Consider the following 23,660-nt stretch of genomic DNA (forward strand, 5'->3'; position numbering starts at 1 on the left):
TGGATTTATATAGCACCTTTAACAGAACCCAAGGTCACTTAAATTCTGTAGTGTTTCTCGCAATTTTGTTGTATGCTGTGTATATAAAGCTATTTGAACTGCAGAACATGTCTGAAATAAATAATGTTTAATAGAAGAAGGTCTTGTTTAACATGACCACGATTAGGTTATTAACAGTGTTTTTTTTTTGATGAAAATCCTTTAGATTATAACTTTAAATCAGGATTCTGAGAATAAAGTCAGAATTCTGAGATTAAAGGCAGAATTCAACGTTACTGTCAGAATTTTGAGAAAAAAAGTCAGATTTTTTTTCGGGATGTACGTGTCACTGTGTGCCTTATTGTTAATGTTTTTGTAGTGTACTGTACTGTGTATGTATGCTGCTGGTCTGTGTCCAAGACGAATTTCTCCCTTGGGAGACAAAATAAAGTAACCTTGAACCTTGAACCTTGAAGTGTTTCTCAACCACTGGGTCGTGGCCCACTGGTGGGCTCAGAGTGCCATCTAGTGGGCCGCAGAGGACCTCTCCCATCGAGATAGTGGACAGCTCCAGTTAAGATGCTTCTTAAGAGCCTGCTTTAGCGATGTATTAAGAAGGCTGTTAAGAAGGCATTTGGGAAATCAACATTGTGTGACTTTAGATTATAACTTTAAATCAGGATTCTGAGAATAAAGTCAGAATTCTGAGATTAAAGGTAGAATTCAACGTTACTGTCAGAATTTTGAGGAAAAAAAGTCAGATTTCTTTTTTTTAAATCAGAATTTTTAGATTAAAGTAAGAATTCTCAGATTAAAGTCAGAATTCTGCGGGGAAAAAGAAACATTATGTGACATCACTGACGATGTCACTGATGATATTATCAATGTTCTACCGGAATTTGAAATGTCTCAGGTCCCTAGATTTTTGTGATGTCAAAATAGGGTCACAAGCCCAAAAAGTTTGGGAATTATTACTGGATGTTATTATTATTATTGGTTTGAATAATTAGTGGATTATGGTGATGTCCTATACATGCATGCTTCACCTTCCACACTGAAGCTGCTTGATGCAGTATTTCACAGTGCTCTGTGTTTTATTACTGGTGAGGTTTCATACTCATCATTGTGTTTTACATGAAAAAGTGGGTTGGCCTCCTCTTACCGTTAGAAGAGATCACCATTGTATTTTATTTATTTATAAGGCCTTGTGTGGCAAGCTTCCATTGTATTTGAATTGGCTTTTAAATGTCAGTGCTTCAGGATATCAGACACATTAGATTTGTCATTCCACATATGAATACTGAGTCAGGAAAGACCACGTTCACTTTTATGCTCCTGATAGATGGAACCAGCATCAGGACTCACTCAAACTGGACCGACTGGGGCGGTACGGTAGTGCAGTGGTAAGGGCTGTCGCCTCACAACTCGAAGGTCCTGGGTTCGATTCCCACCTGGGACGCTGTGAACGCTGAAGGAATGCGTGCCCGTCCGCATGTCCTCGAGTGCCCACTGCCCGGGTGGGGTCGTCAAAAGGGCCTTTCTGTGTGGAGTTTGCATGTTCTCCCCGTGCCTCCCGGGGGTTTCCTTCATGTAGGAACCCCTTAACCAAAACATGGAATATCCTGGTCGCTGAAGTGGTGCCTCCTCTGGTCGTTCGGGGCGCCTGTTCGGAGGGAGGGGAACTCGTTGGAATAACCCTAACCCTAACCAGGATAAATATAAATTTGCACTAATGGGGGATAAAAATGGGATAAAAAAAATCGGGGGGGGGGAATGGACCGACTGCTCTACATAGAGACGTCCTCTTATTTGTCGGCATCTGTGATTTTCGTGTGATTTTTATTGTTTTATATGTAGCGTAATTTTGTAATTGTTGTATATGTTCTTCTCATGGGCGTCCTTGAAAAAAAGAGCTTGCTCACAAATGAATGGGCCCTGTATAAAGAACCGTTAAATAAATACAAAGTAAATAAATTGAATAGAATAGGCAGCCTCTGCTTGCATAAATTGATCAAAACTACTGATATATTTTACAGACTGTAAAACGAAGAAAATGAATAACATTGTAATACTGACTTAAAGCGATTTAGCTGTAAGCTGCTTTTTACTGGCTATCTACTTTTATAAACCGAATCAGAACAGGTTTGAGAATTAGCAGGACATTAAAGTCGAACTGAACCCATTCGTCACGTGCGTCGCAGTCCGTTTCAGACTGAAAACATAATTTGTCTGAGATGACAAGTTGAGAGGCGGGTCATAGTATCAGGTCGATGGTTTGATTTGACAATTCTGTCGACTGGCTTTGGCATTGGTCAATCATGGCGTGTTCCACCCCCAAATCCAGTGGGATTCAACGTGTTGTCGTGCTATGCGAGTGGGATCCGCGGAGTACCAGGCAACCAGCTGCTTTGTGCGGAGCGAGCGGACAATCCGATGCATGGGTGCTGCCCGCCTGCCTGAAATCTCCGAGGGGCGACCCCTGACAACCACGCGCCTTTTAGCTATTTCTGTAAATACGATATCCCTGGAATGCGCGTTTTAACGAGCCAGTTACATTTCTTTGCATTCTTAGAGATTATACTTCTTGTTTTTTGTTCATGTTTCTAACAATTGGCGAAGTTAGTAGTTAGTTTATGGGATAGGAATTCTGCCAGATGACAGGCACTAGGCGCCATTTTCTACTTCATTTGGAAGACAAAATTATCCTGAAATGAAGATTTGATTGACAGCTGCATGTTGTGATATGATTGGTTGAAATACGGTAGAAATTTGATAGTACTAGGTGACGTCAGCAAACTGTACATTACTGTTATCAATGAAATCTTGAAAAAGGAACTTTTGATGTAAAAAAGTGTGAAAAACTAAAGAAATTCGATTTGTGTGATTTTTTTGACATACATTATTAAATAGGTGCACTGCATACCCAGGTATTTGAACTAAAAGAAAAGAAAAGTAATTTTTGGGTTCAGCTCGACTTTAAGAACAAAATTCAGAATTATTGTTAGAAGAATCCAAAATGTGGCGCTTGGTACAGTATGTAATCTTCTTCTCTTGCTCTGTTGTTTGCAGACTGCACAGATGTGACAGAGGAGCTCTTTAAGAAGGCCACACCAGGAGTTAGCAAAGCCGTCCATGAAGTGCTGACAAGACTGGTAATGATCCACTCAAAATGCTGCTTTGAATATAATCAGATTTGACTTAGTGCAAGTATGCAGTGTAGAAGAAGATGGAGCAAAACAGAAAACAATCTCAAATTATATATTATATATTATAAAGTGGAAAATAAAAGTCCTTTAAAGTGACAGTGGGGGGGGGGGGGGGGGGATAGTACTGTGTCCATGTGAAATGTCCGTGTACAATTTCTGCCAACTCTCTCTTCTTTCTCTCTGTCTCTCCCCCTCTTTCCAGGACCAGGGAGAAGAAGGAGAAGAAGGAGGAGAAGAAGAAGAAAGGACAACAGAGCAGGGTACCATGGTCCAGACCCCTCAGCCTTCATCAGGTCAGCTCTTAATTTCCATCAATGTCATTCCATTCAAAAATTCTTCCATTATCATTTATCATGAGCGGTTTTTATCCACTTTTTCTTCACCCCGCCCCCCTTAAAAAAGAGTAGTAGAGAAGTAAAAAACAATAACATACACATAGAAATAGAATGTCATTCCGAAATGCTCAATATTAATAATATATGTAAGGGATAATGTATATTGAGGCGGTGATTACGGGGGAAATAATGACCGACAGGTGATGATTGAGCCCGACGCGCAGCGGAGGGCTTAATCATCACCTGAAGGTCATTATTTCCCAGTAATCACCGGCTCACTATACATTATCCCGCTTAGAACACGGCCTACAACTAAATCATTCAATAATCTGACAAAAATAATTATTCAAATAGATTTTTTAATAGCGTTTTCAACGACAAAGCGGTTTCATTCGTAATTGGCACACAAGACACCACAGCTGCAACTGGTTGGCCTAATTAGTAGTGTTTGCTGACAAAAAGCTCTTATCAACTGATTAATCCAGGTGTGGCAGAGCAGCGGTCGGTTGTCGAGAAATAATGAAGGTGAATCTTGTTGATTGACCAATCAGAATCGAGTATTCAAGAGAGCCGTGTTCTAATAATATATATTAACCCATTGATACCTGATGCAGCATTTGTGTGTGTATCCCTTGACGCGGTTCGCGGTCTTAAAGAGAAACACACACAAATGAGGGATATACACGCAAATGCTGCATCAGGTATCAATGGGTTTATATATATATTAATATGAATAATATAATATTAATATACGCTCGATTCCTAGGCTCGCCCGCCCTGCTGGCCCTGCAGCTCGTTGAGCTGGCCCTGCAGCTCGCATATGCAGCTCGGACGCTGCACGGCCTCACATGCAGCTTCTTAACTCCTTAAGAAGCTTCTTAACTCTTAAGAAGCTTCTTTGTTGGGAAACTCAGCCAATGTCACTCTATACTGCAAAGGCTTCATCCAAATAGACATAGCCTCAATCAACATTGTGTGACTTTCTTTTTTTTTAGATGAAAATCCTTTAGATTATAACTTTAAATCAGGATTCTGAGAATAAAGTCAGAATTCTGAGATTAAAGGCAGAATTCAACGTTACTGTCAGAATTTTGAGAAAAAAAGTCTGAATTAAAGCACCTACGAGCAACTTTTTCGATTGTTATTAAACAGTATAAATTTAATATCAATGCATCACATCTTACCTCTAATAGTAGACGAGACAAACGCAGAGTAGTCTCGCTTGAAGCCCGAGTGAATCGGCCAGTGTTAGTCTGTCTGTGGCCAGGGAAGATCAGGAAGTGAAATGAAACGGTTTGCAGCAGCCACTTCGGCCATAACCACAAAATAACTTCCAAAAAACCTGTTAGAATATAACGAGAGATGTTCGCGAGAGTATGCGTGGCGTTCACATTGTTTATGCTGCGTTGCTAGGCAGCGCGAACGGGGTAGGCAGGCAGCTGCGTTTAACTTCCGGGTTTCACTTCCGCGTTTCACTTCCGGGTTTAGCCGGTCCGGCGGTAAGAGAGAGAGAGAGAGAGCCCCCTGTTGACGCGAGTTTAGACAGACACAGACTTAATAATCATCTAAGGGAGCAATCTCCGATTCACACGGCTTTGGTCTCAGCTACTATTATAGGTAAGATGTGATGCATCAATATTGTAATTATACTGTTTAATAACAATCGAAAAAGTTGCTCGTAGCTGCTTTAAAAAAAAAGTCTGAATTTTTTGAAAAAAAGTCTGAATTTTTAGATTAAAGTAAGAATTCTCAGATTAAAGTCAGAATTCTGCGGGGAAAAAATAAACATTATGTGACATCACTGACGATGTCACTGATGATATTATCAATGTTCTACCGGAATTTGAAATGTCTCAGGTCCCTAGATTTTTGTGACGTCAAAATAGGGTCACAAGCCCAAAAAGTTTGGGAATTATTACTGGATATTATTATTATTATTGCTTTGAATAATTATTGGATTATGGTGATGTCCTATACATGCATGCTTCACCTTCCACACTGAAGCTGCTTGATGCAGTATTTCACAGTGCTCTGTGTTTTATTACTGGTGAGGTTTCACACTCATCATTGTGTATTACATGAAAAAGTGGGTTGGCCTCCTCTTACCGTTAGAAGAGATCACCATTGTATTTTATTTATTTATAAGGCCTTGTGCTTCCATTGTATTTGAATTGACTTTTAAATGTCAGTGCTTCAGGATATCAGACACATTAGATTTGTCATTCCACATATGAATACTGAGTCAGGAAAGACCGCGTTCACTTTTATGCTCCTGATAGATGGAACCAGCATCAGGACTCACTCAAACTGGACCGACTGGGGGGGTACGGTGGTGCAGTGGTAAGCGCTGTCGCCTCACAGCTCGAAGGTCCTGGGTTCGATTCCCACCTGGGACGCTGTGAACGCTGAAGGAATGCGTGCCCGTCCGCATGTCCTCGAGTGCCCACCGCCCGGGTGGGGTCGTCAAAAGGGCCTTTCTGTGTGGAGTTTGCATGTTCTGCCGTGCCTCCCGGGGGTTTCCTTCATATAGGAACCCCTTCACCAAAACATGCAATATCCTGGTCGCTGAAGTGGGGCCTCCAATGGTCGTTCGGGGCGCCTGTTCGGAGGGAGGGGAACTCGTTGGAATAGCGTGATCCTCCCATGTGCTATGACCTACCGGTGAAGCTTCCCCTGTCAGGTGAAAAGAAGCGGCTGGCTAACTGCCCATGTCTCGGAGGAAGCATGGAGCCAGTTTTCGGCTCTCCCCAGATCGGCAAAGGGTGGAGCAGCAACCAGGATAAATATAAATTAGCACTAATGGGGGATAAAAATGGGATAAAAAAATCTGGGGGGGGGAATGGACCGACTGCTCTACATAGAGACGTCCTCTTATTTGTCGGCATCTGTGATTTCCGTGTGATTTTTATTGTTTTATATGTAGCGTAATTTTGTAATTGTTGTATGTTCTTCTCATGGGCATCCTTGAAAAAAAGAGCTTGCTCATAAATTAATGGGCCCTGTATAAAGAACGGTTAAATAAATCAAAAGTAAAGAAATTGAATAGAATAGGCAGCCTCTGCTTGCATAAATTGATCAAAACTACTGATATATTTTACAGACTGTAAAACGGAGAAAATTAATAACATTGTGTAATACTGACTTAAAGCGATTTAGCTGTAAGCTGCTTTTTACTGGCTATCTACTTTTATAAACCGAATCAGAACAGGTTTGAGAATTAGCCGGACATTAAAGTCGAACTGAACCCATTCGTCACGTGCGTCGCAGTCCGTTTCAGACTGAAAACATAATTTGTCTGAGATGACAAGTTGAGAGGCGGGTCATAGTATCATGTCGATGGTTTGATTTGACAATTCTGTCGACTGGCTTTGGCATTGGTCAATCATGGCGTGTTCCACCCCCAAATCCAGTGGGATTCAACGTGTTGTCGTGCTATGCGAGTGGGATCCGCGGAGTACCAGGCAGCCAGCTGCTTCGTGCGGAGCGAGCGGACAATCCGATGCATGGGTGCTGCCCGCCCGCCTGAAATCTCCGAGGGGCGACCCCTGACAACCACGCGCCTTTTAGCTATTTCTGTAAATACGATATCCCTGGAATGCGCATTTAATGAGCCAGTTACATTTCTTTGCATTCTTAGAGATTATACTTTTTGTTTTTTGTTCATGTTTCTGACAATTGGCGAAGTTAGTAGTTAGTTTATGGGATTGGAATTCTGCCAGATGACAGGCACTAGGCGCCATTTTCTACTTCATTTGGAAGACAAAATTATCCTGAAATGAAGATTTGATTGACAGCTGCATGTCGTGATATGATTGGTTGAAATAGGGTAGAAATTTGATAGTACTAGGTGACGTCAGCAAACTGTACATTACTGTTATCAATGAAATCTTGAAAAATGAACTTTTGATGTGAAAAAGTGTGAAAAACTAAAGAAATTCGATTTGTGTGATTTTTTTGGCATACATTATTAAATAGGTGCACTGCATACCCAGGTATTTGAACTAAAAGAAAAGAAAAGTCATTTTTGGGTTCAGCTCGACTTTAAGAACAAAATTCAGAATTATTGTTAGAAGAATCCAAAATGTGGCGCTTGGTATGAAATCTTCTGTCTTGCTCTGTTGTTTGCAGACTGCACAGATGTGACAGAGGAGCTCTTTAAGAAGGCCAAGCCAGGAATTAGCAAAGCCGTCCATGAAGTGCTGACAAGACTGGTAATGATCCACTCAAAATGCTGCTTTGAATATTTCTCTTCAACAGAAATATTCAACATGATGTCTTTCAAGAGTCATTTTCAAGATTCATGATTCATTTGAATATAGTGATTAATCAGATTTGATTTAGTGCAAGTATGCAGTGTAGAAGAAGATGGAGCAAAACAGAAAACAATCTCAAATTATTATATATTATTCACCTTATGTTCCAACACAGGGGGTCAGCCAGTTACTTCCTATTGTGTTGACACTTCCTGTGACAGTACAGTACTAGTGACCAGGTAAAACAGACGGTGTTTTGAACAGGAAGTCATAACACAACTGGGTCAAGTGTGCGGGGCTACATAAGGTGAATAAAGTGGAAAATAAAAGTCCTTTAAAGTGACATATAATGGGGGTGGGGGTGGGGGGGGGGGGATAGTACTTTGTCCATGTGAAATGTCCATGCACAATTTCTGCCAACTCTCCTTTCTTTCTCTCTCACTCTCTCCATCTTTCCAGGACCAGGGAGAAGAAGGAGGAGGAGAAGAAGAAGAAGAAGAAGAAGAAGAAGAAGAAGAAGAAGAAGAAAGGACAACAGAGCAGGGTACCATGGTCCAGACCCCTCAGCCTTCATCAGGTCAGCTCTTAATTTCCATCAATGTCATTCCATTCAATAATAATAATAATAATTTATCATGAGCAGTTTTTATCCACTTTTTCTTCACCCCGCCCCCCTTAAAAGGAGTAGTAGAGAAGTAAAAAACAATAACATACACATAGAAATAGAATGTCCTTCCGAAATGCTCAATATTAATTATATATTAACCCATTGATACCTGATGCAGCATTTGTGTGTGTATCCCTTTAGCGGTTCGCGGTCTTAAAGGGATACACACACAAATGAGGGATATACACGCAAATGCTGCATCAGGTATCAATGGGTTTATATATATATTAATATTAATAATATAATATTAATATACGCTCGATTCCTAGGCTCGCTGGCCCTGCAGCTCGTTGAGCTGGCCCTGCAGCTCGCATATTATGCAGCTCGGACGCTGCACGGCCTCACATGCAGCTTGGCTGCCGCGTGGCCTCGCCTGACCTATTGGCACGTGCACATGGGTGTGTGTGTGTGTGTGTGATGTCATCACATCATTAGGTAATTAGGGCAATCACCTAATTAAAAAATGTGGATCCGCTTTCTCAGACAGCTCCGTAAACTCAACGTCTCCCGTCCGGTCCTGACCCAGTCTCTCATCATCCATGTGCGTGTGTGTGCGTGTGTGTGTGTGTGTGTGTGTGTGTGTGTGTGTGTGTGTGTGTGTGTGTGTGTGTGTGTGTGTGTGTGTGTGTGTGTGTGTGTGTGTGTGTGTGTGTGTGTGTGTGTGTGTGTGTGTGTGTGTGTGTGTGTGTGTGTGTGTGTGTGTGTGTGTGTGTGTTTTGTTTAGTTTAGTTTAGTTTAGTTTAGTTTAGTTTATTTGTTTAGCACAAATTTAGGTACAAATCTGTGCAAGGTGGGACCGAAGCCTTTGCAGGCTTGTACAGAGTTCCACACCTACTCATATCAATTTCGTGACATGCAGGCTAAACTCTCAACAAAAAAATCAAAAAAAAAGAAAAACTACATAAATCAGCAAAGCATCAAAAATAGGTCATTTGCATCTGAAGCAAAAACATGAAGGCTAAGAGGAAAACAAAGTCTGTTAGAGAAAAGTTGTCAAAATCTGTTAGAGAAGGATGAGTACAGGGATCAGGAGGACAGTAGATGTTTCTTCAGGTGCTTTTTGAAAGCAGAATAAGAGGACATTGATCTTAGCGGTAGGCTTAATTCACTCCAAAGCTTAGGACCTCTAAAAGTCATGTTGAATTGGTGCCTTGAAGTCCGTGTGCGCGGTAAGACTAGATTGTTGTTGCTGTGTCTTGTTTGATATGAATGGACATTTGTGGTGGGAATGAACAAATACTGAAGGGTGACTGGAAGATCATGTTTCCTATATAACTTGTGTAAGAATAAGCATGTTTGATAAACATTCACTTTGTCAATGGGTAATATATTATATTTTTTAAAGAGGGGTGCCGAAGGAGCGTATCTATTAGAATGAGATATAAATCTTAGATATAAATTTCTTCTCTATGATGCATAATTTGTTGAGATATGTAGGATAAGTTGCCGCCGTTGTGTGTGTGTGTGTGTGTGTGTGTGTGTGTGTGTGTGTGTGGGGCGTGTGGTTGGGCACGTTTGCGACTGGAGGAAGCTAGGTGCCTGTCTATATCATTGATTGAGTCCTCACCGTCCTCATCGTCGTAAAGTCTCCTTCGAAGCATGACGTTAGATTATAACGAACTAGTTGTGTGGCTTAGCCTTCCCAAATGTTGAGGGTCGTTTTTTAGAATTTAATACATAGAATTGGGAACGTTACATTCAATTTCATTCAGACTGCCTGTCACTTCCGCGGCGGCAGCCATGTTGACGAGTGGAAAGAACTACAAAGACCATGTACCCACTACTTGCCCAGACGGCCCGCCTAAGGCTGCCGCTGATTCGTCGAGCCAGCATGGTTCAGCCAATCATCTTAACTGCCTGTGCGTGACAAGATGGATTACGTCGAGAGAATCTCTTTTGATCTCGCGAGGTTATCCATCTTGCAAGCAAGGTTAGCATAGCTGCACTTTTTAGTCAAAACTAATGGTTGTGGTAACCAACTATGCTCCTTCATGTCCTGAGTGTCTCGTCTTCACTGTCCGGCTCGCCCTACAGGCGAAACAGTTTCCTGCCTGGGGCGCCAGTTCGGCTAGGGCGCTCTGTAGCCCTCACAAAACAACAAACAAACAAAAAAATAAAATCGCTGGTGTGCGCCCAGGAGCCCCCTCCTTTTCTGCACAATCAGTGCTTGAAATTGGGCGCAGGATCTCTTGTTGTTTTTGCACCCATATGCCCTGCTATATTTGTTATATTTGTACTATTTGCACTATGTTGTAAACGGAGTCCACAGCACAAGAATTTCACACGTGATACTTGTACCATGGAGTGACAATAAAAATCTTGAATCTTGATTGCGGGAATCCCGACAAGCCGCTTGTCACAGACAGCGTCAGTGCAGCAGCTGAGTAGCCTACGTCGGAGGTGGTGGTGAGTGTCACTTCACCTGCCTTAGTGCCTTCTCCTCCCCATCAAAAGTGAACAAGGAAAATACATTTTAAAAGGCTGTAGGCTGCTTTAGTTTAGTTTCCCTCTTTTTTTGTTTTGTTTCTTTTTGACATCTACTAGACTAGCGTTTAATCGTGGTCGCTTTCAGTAGTCTGGAGCCGTTTTGAAACATTTCTGCTGATTCAGGCGAACTCATTGACAAAGCACCCGGACGATTTTTATTGTGAAGAACCTACAGATACTGTGACTATTGACAGAGAAGGAGAGCGAGAGAGAGAGAGAGGGGGGGGGGGGGGGGGGAGAGAAAAGACGTGAGTGAAACAGCAGAGCAGATTGTGGGAGAAACCAACGTGCAAGTAAGTAACAAGCTGCTGCTGCTGCTATCCAGAGACGTACACAGACAGTTTAGGGGCCTGGTGCGTGCATAAGTGAAAAAGGGGCACCCCCTCATAATTATTTATAAAAAATATACAAGTCAGGCCTGGAGAAACAGAGTAACCAGTGACTCCTGCTACCGATTTACATGTAAAAAAATAAATAAATGGATAAATAAACAAAAATCTCCTTATTTTGACACAATTTGAAATCACACAATTTATCAGTGAAATACTGTAATGTATAGATTCATTATGCCATAACATATTTTCTACTGATACTTATATTAACCCAGTGGCACTCATATTCTGGTTTATTTCAAGAAAAACATTTTGGCTAGTGGAAATTCTAATTGGCTAGTAACTTTAAAATCTAGCAGCTATATTGACTGGTGATCAAAAGTTAATTTCAAGCCCTGCAGGGAGAGCAGGTGGTGACATGGGAGTGAGAAAAGGAGTCAATCTAATCCTAATGTTAATTTAAAATGAGATTTTCCTATAAATCTGGCTTCAAACGACCAAAATCTTTATATGATAATAATAATAATAATAATAAATGCTAGTGATTCACAGATGTGTGTGTGTGTGTGTGTGTGTGTGTGTGTGTGTGTGTGTGTGTGTGTGTGTGTGTGTGTGAGAAGGGGGAGGGGAGGAGGGGGGGCGCCAAATCAAGTCTCGCCTAGGGCTCCAATATGACTAGAGCCGGCCCTGCGTATACGCATGTATGTTTATTGTATCTTGTCGAGTGTGCTGATTCACCAGAATGAATTCCTGTGTGTCCTTGTGATGCATTTGGCAATAAAGTGTTTCTGATTCTGATTCTGATTCTGTCACCCGCACGGGTACTCTTCTGACATCACTGATGACATCTTCACGGATGACATCACTGAGGACATCATCACTGATGACATCATCACTGAACTTATATAGCCTCAGCCAGAAAGGATGACATCACTGATGGCATCATCACTGATGGCATCACATCATTAGGTAATTAGGGCAATCACCTAATAAAAAAATCCAGCTCCATCAGGTCAATCGCACGGGTGCTCTTTACACCCCCTATAAGTTTCACCTCAATAACCCTTTTCACGGGGGCCATTTTGTGTTGAAAAGGCAGGGTAAACACAGGTGCAAGGAAAACACTAATGAGGGTTTCAAACTTCCATGATTGGAATGTGGAAACCCTCATTAGTGTTTTGCTCCCACCTGTGTTTATTCTGCCTTTTCGACACAAAATGACCCCCGTGAAAAGGGTCTATCGCACATAAAACGACAGCTGTGGCCGGCAGGCTCGATTCCTAGGCTTGCCCTCTGCGCGGGCTCGCCCACTACACGTCGCATACGTCCAGCGAATGGGGACGCTCCAGGTTGAATCAGGTGCTCACTTTGCCCAAATTTATGTCCTCGACCCGAGTCTCCATATTACATTAACATCGTCCGTAGTAACCACCAATATCTGTCATTGGGAAAATATTGGCCCCATAAAACTAAACTAGCAAACAACTTTTTTTATTAAAACGACATGACATTAAATTCACATTTGAAACCAAATCTTAATTAAATTAAAATAAACACAATAAAAAAAAACACACAAAATAACTTATTTTTCCTTCTTGTGTATGGTGTTTCAACCAGTCTTGCATTGTGATGTATTACATTGTATTTTCCTGTGTAGGCCTAAAAACGTGAAATGGGCTGTTATATCACCAACATTTGGTAGATTTGTGTAATTCTTTGTTCCGAGTAGTGGGTGATATTTCCAAATGTGCAAAGTTTGGCTGCTGTGGGCCTTATGGTTTCTGACGTGCATACAGTTTTACAGAAGAATAAGAATTATAGTTGCTGCGCAGCAATGAGTCATGGCCGGACACTGATGACATCATCAGTGATGTCACAACACTGATGACATCATCAGTGATGTCACAATGCACACCTGTTCAACTTTTGAGGGTTGAGCGTGTTTTTTTGGTACTATGAAAATGTCTTATGGGAACAGCAGAAGTGATGTATCCTGTAATGCTACTGTAACCTAATGACTGAGTCCATCTAACAGCAGTGTGTTTGTGTAAATGTGTTGTCTCTACCATGACTCACACTGTGTGTGTGTGTGTGTGTGTGTGTGTGTGTGTTTGTTTGTGTGTAAAGGTGTTCGGGAAGAGGAGAAGCAGACCAAACCCAAGACGTAAGATGACCATCTCTAACGGCGGGTTCACACACACGCCTAGAGCGACGCTTAAAGCTACGCTTTAAGCTACGCCTAGGCATATAGGCATTGCTTCATGCACGCTAGGCGCCTATTTGCGTTCACACAGGACGCCACACTGAAGCCCCGCTCTGCGCTACGCTGATCACATGAGCAGTGGTTTTTTACACTTTTCAGATCTGATTTATAGCATGGTAGCTATAAACCTCTTTTTTATTGTAATGTGCAAGTGACGATGTCTGTCTATTTCCTGGCCGGCTGTAATTGTTATTTTCCCTCGGGTAATCATGTGACTATGAGTCATCAACACCATGAGTGATACATGCATTGCAGTGGTGTAGTCTACCTTTTTTCAGAGGGTATACTGTGACTCTGACCCCCCCCCCCCCCCCTTCCTGGTCGGGGGGGGGGGGGGGGCGTGGCTTCGGCTGGAAGTGGGCGGAGATTCGACCCATTTTTTGTTGTTGTTCCTCCCCAAATTTACAGAATAGCTTCAGCCATCAGCTTCATCTTGCTTCTTCGGTCGCTATTCTGTCTCCTGAAAATTTGTTTGCCGACGGGGAGAAAGCCCCACGTGATAGCCACCCGTCAATCTCTCTCTCTCTCTCTCTCTGCTCAACGCTGTAACACCATTTTATTTTGAAATTCAGTTGACCTTGCCATTTCCCACGGATATTGTCGGATTTGTCGCGTTTTTCTTTCCTGGCTTGACAGAAAAAGTCTGCCTTCACGCGCCTAGTCGGCTTGAAAATAGAACTCACGTAAAAATCGGCACAGCTCAGGCGAGGCGTGGGTACACGGAAGGTTCACGTTGAGGCGCCCTGTGTACACAGCCTCATTGACTAAAAAGGACACCTATTGAAAAGCGTGGGTAAAGGCAAGGCTTGGGTGCTGTGTGTGAACGTAGGGTAACACACAGAGCGCACAGGGTGAATTTTATGAATGGAAATTGAAAACGATACGTATCATAGCGCATTTCCCAGTGCGCATACGCAAATCTGAGTCATTTCGCAGTGTGTATACTGCGTATACCTGCGTAGCACGTAGACTACACCACTGATGCATTGAGACGGGGGGTATATATACATCTGACAGAAAAGACGTTAATAGAGGAACACATGAAGGACAGCTCTCCTACTATGCACTTGTTAATTCGCGCTCCACCCTCCCTTTTGGGCAAACTCGGTAGAAAATATGGCCCAAGTCCGTCAAAAACAACAGCCAGCTTGACAGTTCAGCGCGCCTAGATGCTGAAAAATAGAACAGACGCCTAAACGATAAATGCAGCGCAGTGTAGGCACAGCGCGAGCGTGGCTTCAGCGCAGCGTGGCAGCGGTATGTGTGAACGCTCTCTTCTGTTAACAAGGACGCCTAAATTTTATGCGTTGCTTAGGCGTTGCTTAAAGCATCGCTCTAGGCGTGTGTGTGAACCCGCCGTAACTGTCCATGACATCATTACAGCTCAGCAGTGACATCATCAGCTCAGCAGTGACATCATTACAGCAGCATTATTATGAGTCAAAGCTCAGTCTGTATGATTTTAAAACAGTTTATATTATCCAGCTCTCCTAAAAAGAGGTATCAAGTCAGAATTTGGCCCTTCCAGTGTTGTGCAAGTTCACACAAGAGCTAGCTCAAAGTTCAGCTCACGCAGATTAAAATGAACTAGTTCACGTTCATAGTTCACAATTTTGAACTTTGAACTAAGTTCACAGTCCTGAAGAATGAGCAGTTCAGTTCATGAGCAGTTCAGTTTAGTGTTTTTTTTCTCCCTTAAGGGATTTCAAAATAAAACTCTCATTGTAACGTTAATCTTAATATTAAATTTGAGTAATGCTTTGCAGCCACAGTTTCACTCCATGTAATCTTCACATCAGTATTTTGATGCAAGATTTGTTGTTTCATTCATTGAAATACCTTGTTTCTCCAAAGGTGAGAATTTGAATACCTTTATTCTGAAAGTGAATTGCTTTATTCTGAAGTTTGCCCGCCAGCCCCCACAAAAGCGTACGCTTGTGGGAGGGCTTGATGTTTGTTCCTTGCTGCAGCTAGTCTCTCCCCAGACTCAGATATATGACGTTGAATCTCTGCGCTCTGCAGACTACATACATGAGTCTGTGCCACTTCACACCCACTGCTGGTTTTTGAAGGCGGGTTGAAACTGAATGAGTGACAGGTCGTAGCACCAATGAGAGAGCGGTTCGTAAAATGGGCTGTGCCTCCCATGTTGTCTGATTGCAAAGTCGTTAATGATTGGGGAAGACTGTATCCATCACTGGCATATGACTGGCCAAGTGAACGGTTCCCTCCCATAACCAGCCCTCTGAGGGAAAGTGTCCCAGACCCAGAGAGAGCTCTGCAGCATTCAGTAACATAGTGTATCAGACCCAGAGAGAGCTCTGCAGCATGCAGTAACATAGTGTATCAGACCCAGAGAGAGATCTGCAGCATGCAGTAACATAGTGTATCAGACCCAGAGAGAGATCTGCAGCATGCAGTAACATAGTGTATCAGACCCAGAGAGAGATCTGCAGCATGCAGTAACATAGTGTATCAGACCCAGAGAGAGCACTGCAGCATGCAGTAACATAGTGTATCAGACCCAGAGAGAGATCTGCAGCATGCAGTAACATAGTGTATCAGACCCAGAGAGAGATCTGCAGCATGCAGTAACGTAGTGTATCAGACCCAGAGAGAGATCTGCAGCATGCAGTAACATAGTGTATCAGACCCAGAGAGAGCTCTGCAGCATGCAGTAACATAGTGTATCAGACCCAGAGAGAGATCTGCAGCATGCAGTAACATAGTGTATCAGACCCAGAGAGAGATCATTTATGTAATATATAATGTACATTCATGGATTTGCAAAAGTCTGCGTTCAGCTCACTGTTCACCAGAATATGATGCACAACACTGGGCCCTTCATTCTTTGTTGATTTAGCTACTTTCAAAACATCACATCCAATAATCAGAGCTGGCTTTCCTGAGAACAATGTAATAAGGACAATCAGGTTTTAAGGTTATGAAGATTATTTATTTCCTTTATAAAGACAGTAATTATTATTATTATTATTCTAAAGACAGTATGCTATGCAGCTCTGACGTTATGTAACCCCACAGTGTGGACCATGGAGTGCGGACCATGGAACCAGATCTGAGGAAGTGTAAGTGTGTATTAAGTTTTATATCCATGAAAACAAAGCAGCACACATTCTGTTTCTATGTGTGTGTGTGTGTGTGTGTGTGTGTGTGTGTGTGTGTGTGTGTGCGTGCGTGCGTGCGTGCGTGTGTGTGTGGGGGGGGGGGGGGTGTGGGTGTGTGTGTGTTTCTGTGTGTGTGTTTGTGTGTGTGTGTGTGTGTGTGTGTGTGTGTGTGTGTGTGTGTGAGAGAGAGAAAGTTCATGTCTTTAGTAAAGTGTTAGTCTGCTTGTGTTGCTGTGTAAGGACACCAGGACTCTATATGGTCATTTTTATAGAAGTCAGTAAATATAGTCTTTCCTAACTTTGCTGAGCTTTTGTGTGTGAAAGAAACTAAACAGCAGCAGCATAAAGATGCAGGTCTCAAATATAAACAGGTTGAATTCAGTGATTGAAGCAAATAAAAGGCTATTAATTGAAGTTAGATGGTAAATCAGACAATAATAAACACAACAGATGTGTTAGATGAGAAGCTGCTGTTGTATTGAGTCTTGTTGTCTCATCAGATGCCTGTGGTCTCACACTGGATCCAAACACAGCAAACAGACAACTCCTCCTGTCTGAAGACAACAGAAAGGTGACGAGGGTGAGAGAGGAGCAGCCATATCCTGATCACCCAGAGAGATTTGACTCCTGGCCTCAGCTGCTGTGTAGAGATGGTTTGACTGGTCGCTGTTACTGGGAGCTGGAGAGGGAAGGAGGGGTTGAGATAGGAGTGACTTACAGAGGAATCAGCAGGAGAGGACGGGGTGATGACTGCATGCTTGGATATAATAAAAAGTCCTGGAGTCTGTTCTGCACTGATGATTGTTACACTCCCCTGCACAATAACAGATGCACATACATACCTCTCCCCTCCTGTGTCTCTAACAGAGTCGCAGTGTATCTTGACTGGCCTGCTGGCTCTCTGTCCTTCTACAACGTTTCCTCTGACAAACTGATTCACCTCCACACTTTCCACTCCTCATTCAATGAACCACTTTACCCTGGGTTCTGTCTGTATCCTGATGCCTCAGTGTCTCTTCTCTGTGTCTGATAGAGTGAGAGAGAAACACACTCTGACCAAACACAGCTGCTGACATGATGCTTCACTCTGTACAGGATCACACACACACACACACACACACACACACACACACACACACACACACACACACACACACACACACACACACACACACACACACACACACACACACACACAGCTCTGTCGCACTCTTTTCTCTTCTCTTCACTTGTTCTCTGGCCCAATTCCAATCCGCCCCCTAAAGACTCAAGCCCTGAACCCTCAGTCCCTCTAATGGCCGCCATCTGAAAGTGGTTGAGTCATCAAGTGTGGAAGGGATCCACATTGGATAAATAGGAGTATTGGGACAGCAGAGCCCTTTGCACTTGACAAGATGATGTTGACTCTGGCAGGTTTTGGGCTCGCTATTATATTGTTTATTGTCAAGACGCTTTAATAATAATAATAATAATCGGTTTTATATAGCGCTTTTCTTAGTACTCAAAGACGCTTTGAGGGATAGACTCCCTGATGAGTCTGTTCTCATCCAGGCTCTGGCTCTACAGAGTGGACAACAGCTCATTTAAAAATAAATGTAGCCTACTGCAAAATCTGCAACATGTGTAATTATAATTAAAATAAGCATAATAATGACATGTCACCCAACATTATACACACAATGTCAATACTGTACAATAGCCTACAGATTCGGTAAAACTATTTCTCATTCATCAAAAAGGTTGTGGATTGCAATTGTAATAGAAATGATCGATGATTATTCTAGGATTGTGTAAAATAACTACTTGCATTCCTCTGATATAATATTTTTGTCTAATCTGACATCCCTATTAATGTAATGTTTCATTGTCAATTAAGGCATTCCAGCGCACTCGCAAACACCGCGTTCGTTTCGCGCGCGTGTTCTTTTATTTTTTTGACAGATATTTGCAGCCTTCCCCGTTTTATACGTCACAACGCTATGCATTGTGGGCAATTCCCTTTCCGTAAGTGGCCATAGCTGCTCCCTTACGGTAAGGGGGCAGAAAGGGCTCACTCTGAGCCCTCATTCACTTTGCGATTTCACCGTGGGACATCCCTAAAGCCCTCACTCCCTTCACGTGAACGCGCCTCTAAGGGCTTGAGGCAGTAAGGGGGTCTCTAGTCTAGTGTGTGTGTGCGCGCGCGTGCGCCAATTAGCCTGACTGCAGCTGCGGTCGACTTGCCACATGTCCTGCACGCGCGCTCTCTCTCTCTCGCTCTCTCTCTCTCTCTCTCTCTCTCTCTCGCTCTCTCTCTCTCTCTCTCTCGCTCTCCCTCTCTCTCTCTCTCTCCCTCCCTCCCTCTCTCTCTCTCTCTCTCTCTCCCCCCCCTCTCTTGCTCTCTCTCTCTATCTCTCTCTCGTGTATAAAGGACAGCGAGTGCAAGGAAAATCGCACCACAATTGTGATGAAGGGAAATGTTTTCAGGATACAGATCCATGTTGAATGTGCCTCCATGTGTTCCTGCGAGAGGACTTCAGTCTGTCCTGTACTTCTGCACCCTGTTGCACCAGCTGAACCTAAGTTGGGGTGTAAAGTCCACACTAACTGCTACGTTCAAACTAGCTTACGTTTCAACTTACGCACAGCTGCTGCTGATTAGATGATCAGTCTAACCAAACAGCCACATCCCGATCTCACTGTACTAATCAAACTCCACTCCAAAGATACAACGAGAGTCCAGTGCAACTCCGTTGAAGTGGAAAGTTACGAGTGAAGTTTATTTAATTTATTATGGTTATGCTCAAAATAGTTATTAAGTATGTCTATGGAAGTATATGAATATGAGTTGTTTGATGACCTGCTTTATAATATTCTTATTTGATTTAATATTTGAATCTATCATGAATGTGAGCTGATTACGTGTATAGGATCTGATCACAGGATTTTTTTTAACTTGTGACATGAATGTAAAAAAAAAAGTGCTGTGAATGTTTTGTTTTGATTAGTTTTTATGTAGTTTATCTTGAAGAAATCTCATGTAAATCTGTATGGTGGTGATGGTTTATAGGCTACAATGTATGGCCTGTAATGTACTGTAAGAGTGACACAAAAACGTAAATTAAAAATTAAAAAATAAAAATCCCCCCACAACGTGCTGCTGTGTTTCATCTGACAGCCAGGGCCTTCAGCTTGAAACAAGTGAGGTAAAAAGTGATTTGCCAGTTGACGGCCCCAGGGGGCGCTGCTGAGTGCTGAGGACAGAGAGAGAGAGAGAGAAGAGGGAGAGACAGACTTGTTACTGTCCAGAAATATTCTGTGATGAATGTATTATGCACTTTGTTTCATTTCATTTGACTTTTTCTATCTCATTTAGTTTTCCAGACCCCTGAAAAGTGTTTTGGCAAATTTTGGAGGTGATCAGAGCAACGGTGCGCCTTGCAACTCCAGACAAACAGACAGTTCTCCAATTACAGTATTATATTATTTTGTTCTATCCACTCCCAGGAGAGTGCCATATAGGATAACGAGACGCGCGGAAAAAATGTGGCAGGAGTCAAAACCGTGCAAAAGGCATTTTAGGGAGCGACAGAGAGCCTTTGGGTGCAACACTTAACAATCCAGAACATTTGATGTGCTGCAAGATTCTCAAGCAGGCCGTTTGCAGAAGGCATGGCAGCAGAGCAGACTGGCCAGCTGACAGGACAGGGTTTTCCATACGCGCCAGCTGCCAGCTAAACAGACAGACATTAAAACATTTCCAGCGGCTACTTTCTTACTGCCACAATAACCACAAAATTGCAACACCGCGCTATAGAGAGCCGCAGTAACGAGTCCGGAAATCATCGATGCTAACAGCCCTGGTTCAACACAGTTTTCGCCTATGGGAGTTTTGAATGGGTTTTTGGCGCGATGCTTCTAATAAGCTCTCTGGGCAACGCTGGCTTAATCAAACGCGAACCAGATGGTAGTAACATCATCTTCACACATGAAGACCACTTTTATGAGTTTTGAAGCTTTTATGTGCCGTTAAAAGGGCGGCTAGCTAGCAAACGGCTAAATGGGACTACACTGTTGAGTCGATGGGGATATATACGTCAATAACGTCATCAAAGGACGAACACGGAAATTCTCTTTCCCTCACCTGGTTCAGCCCCGTTCAGCCCGGGGTAATCAGTGTGTGCATCAACAAAAGTCCAGGTTGAGTGCTGACGTGACGTGGAAGCCTATGCGACAGTGTGTAGATCTGGATTAGCTTAGCACGAGCTTTTTACCTCTAGGGCTCGCATTTACGCTTCAAAACTCATGAAAGTGGTCCTCATGTGTGAAGATTATCCCGCTGAACCTTGGTTCGCGTTTGATTAAACTTGCGTTGCCCAGAGACCTTATTTGAAGCATCGCGCCAAAAACCCATTCAAAAATCCCATAGACAGAAACAGTTGAACCAGGAAGTTCGGGACTTCCGCATTCAGCCTACAAAAATACGTCATCCCTGCGGCTCTCTATTGACAAGCAACCGCCACCCACATCTGTGCTGTTATTGTGTGTAATTCAGAGGTGTCGCTTCCTGAGATGGCTTCTAGTTTCCTGGCTGGGTAAACATGGCAAAAAGTAATGATGTATTTTCAAGACAACTTGGCATCTCAGGGCTTGTGGAGAGTTTGATTACGTCAGACATATAGGGCTGGGCGATATAAAAAAAAAAGAAAAAAGGCTGAACGTCCAAACAGGACGGCAGATCGGTGTCAAGTTAGCCAGAGGAAAATAATGTGGCTTCCTGTCCTGAATTTCCCCCCCAAAATAAAATAATTGTGCTTGTTGGGTTTGTTGTTGTAGCCTCGACTACGCTAGTTTTGTTGTCACAAACAAACAAACAAACAAACAAACAAACAAAGGTTCTGTTGGTCAAAAATGTTCCAGTGTTGCTCCTCATGGAAAAAAAAATACAAAAAAGATGCAATGCAAAATTTCATTTAGATTTGATTTTGAAGGCTAACGTCTTTTTACGGTCTTATTCTGGCTAGCTTGACGCACGCAGCATGTCAACTGCAGATAATCTACGGAAGGCAAAAAGGACCAAAACATACTTGCTGTGTGTAGAGACTGCTGTGTGTGCGTGTCTGGTCTAGACCATGGTCTCCAGACTGACTGGTGTGTAGTGGTGACATGGTAGTTTTATAGACTAGTAGTAGTGACATAGTTTTGTTTCCACTAGTTCTACAGCCACAAGTTATACTCGATAGTTATCCACCTGCAGCAGCAGATATGTGATGTTGCAGTTGACAGAATTGGCCACTAGATGGCAGCAAGAGACTGAAGAGTAAAAACCTGAACAACAGAATGGACAGTGTTTTGAAGTGACTACACACACCACACACAAGATAATTCATTCAAAAGCAACTCTACTTCCTGGAACACACCAAGCCGAACCAACAAACCAGTGATGTATATTTTAATCGTTATGGTATATTAATATAGACATTTTGCCAAATCAGTAGGTGACTATCTTGTTCCTTACAAAAAGATTATTTGAAGCCCTTTCACTAGTATGCATGTGGGACACATTCTTTCCTCTTGGCCTCTGGTGTGTTAACACATTCAGTGCCACAGCGCTTCAGCAAAATTGTCTGGAGCCTGTGCCAGATTCACTTCCATTCAGTTGAAAACAGCTATAGAATTTTTTCTATTATGGCTATATTAACGGGGCTGGACTTTAATGAAAGATTGAACACTCCTGCTTCTTCCAAAGAAGAAATTTTGTTTCTAGACAGTTCCATTATGAAATTACAGCCTCTCAAAAAAGTGCACTTTCATGGGTTTTCTGTCGTTTTTTTTTTCTTTCCAAGTTATAGCCCCTTTTATGAATACCTTTTGCACTCTAATTTCGAGCACAGATCGGGTGGACTCTGGCTGGTGTTTTCTGATGTGGTGGCGTGTGGTGTGGTTTCTGTGCAGCCTGTGTGTGTCACACACCCCTCTCCCCCCCCCCCCCCCCCCCCTCCCCCTCTCCACCTCTGAGCTGCGGGCTCCTCCCACACGCAGAGTTTGCTTTCTCGACTCGTTTTTGCCCCGGACAGATCCCAGCTTTGCTGCGCGCATCATTTCCTTGATGGGCATCAAGGAAATGATGCGCGCTGGCAAACGCGACTGAACGAAAAGGCTTGGCCCGTTCGGCTTCGGATGCTGCCTTTCTAGGAAATCGTGTGGAGATAGATAGAAGCATAAGAGCTCAGTTGTGAGCGCGGATGCAGCCGAGCCCACTCTCGCTGTAGACGGAGCAATATATAGGCTCTGGCAGAAAGCATGCATCGGTTTCCACGGCTTTCTCCGCTGTCTCCTGTACAAAGTAAAGGATCTGAGGTGGGTGGAGCAGCTCCTGTGACGATGTTTAAGGTGGCGCCGTGTGATCCCTTGAAGGGATTCATGCTCACTGGCTGGGTACGACCTTAAACAGCAGAATTATGGAATAATATGAATTATGATTTTAGGACGTCCACAGACGTCCTTGGCACTGAACGTTACTTTTTTTTAGGACGTGCACAGACGTCCTTGGCACTGAATGTGTTAAAGTTACAGAGAGGCCCTCTTTTTTTCTTCTCTCTCACTCCCTCATTCTAAGCCAGCAGAGTGCTGTCTATGACAGATCTTTTTCTTTATTTAGGTAAAAGCCCCTTGAGAAAAAAATCTAATTTTCGAGTTCCTCATAGAACAACATAAAAGAACACAAAACAGGAAATGCACAACTCACACACACACATGCACACAGCTTGTCATCTCCCCACCACCCACGTCTCTAACCCAACCATAATGTTTACAAAAATATATACATAGCCTATATACATAGTATGTAGTAGTGTAGTAATACATGGTACATGTATATACAAAGTTTCTTGTAAAGCATGACATAGCCACAGAAAAAAGAGAAGATGATAAAATAATATTATTAATAAAAAATAATGATAATAATATTAAAAACAGGAACAGGGAGTTTTCAGAGAAGAAAGTAAAGATGACTTAAAGGAAGGAAGAGAAGT

At 42.8% G+C, this 23,660-nt stretch overlaps 1 protein-coding gene across 1 annotated transcript in view; it reads left to right on the forward strand.

Moving 5' to 3' along the window:
- Positions 1 to 17,685, forward strand: part of LOC310791558 (receptor-interacting serine/threonine-protein kinase 3-like) — a gene marked incomplete at both ends in the record, with an annotated part of 85,852 nt that extends 68,167 nt beyond the window's left edge. Inside the window, 2 exons of the mRNA XM_083653227.1 lie at positions 17,148 to 17,390; positions 17,681 to 17,685. Of these exons, the coding sequence (XP_083509353.1) occupies positions 17,148 to 17,390; positions 17,681 to 17,685 (248 nt within the window). The remainder of the gene's footprint in view (positions 1 to 17,147; positions 17,391 to 17,680) is intronic.
- Between the last annotated feature and the right edge of the window lie 5,975 nt (positions 17,686 to 23,660).

This window comes from Poromitra crassiceps (genome assembly GCF_964638095.1).
Source record: "Poromitra crassiceps genome assembly, chromosome: 16".
Classification (NCBI taxonomy): Eukaryota; Metazoa; Chordata; class Actinopteri; order Beryciformes; family Melamphaidae; genus Poromitra; species Poromitra crassiceps.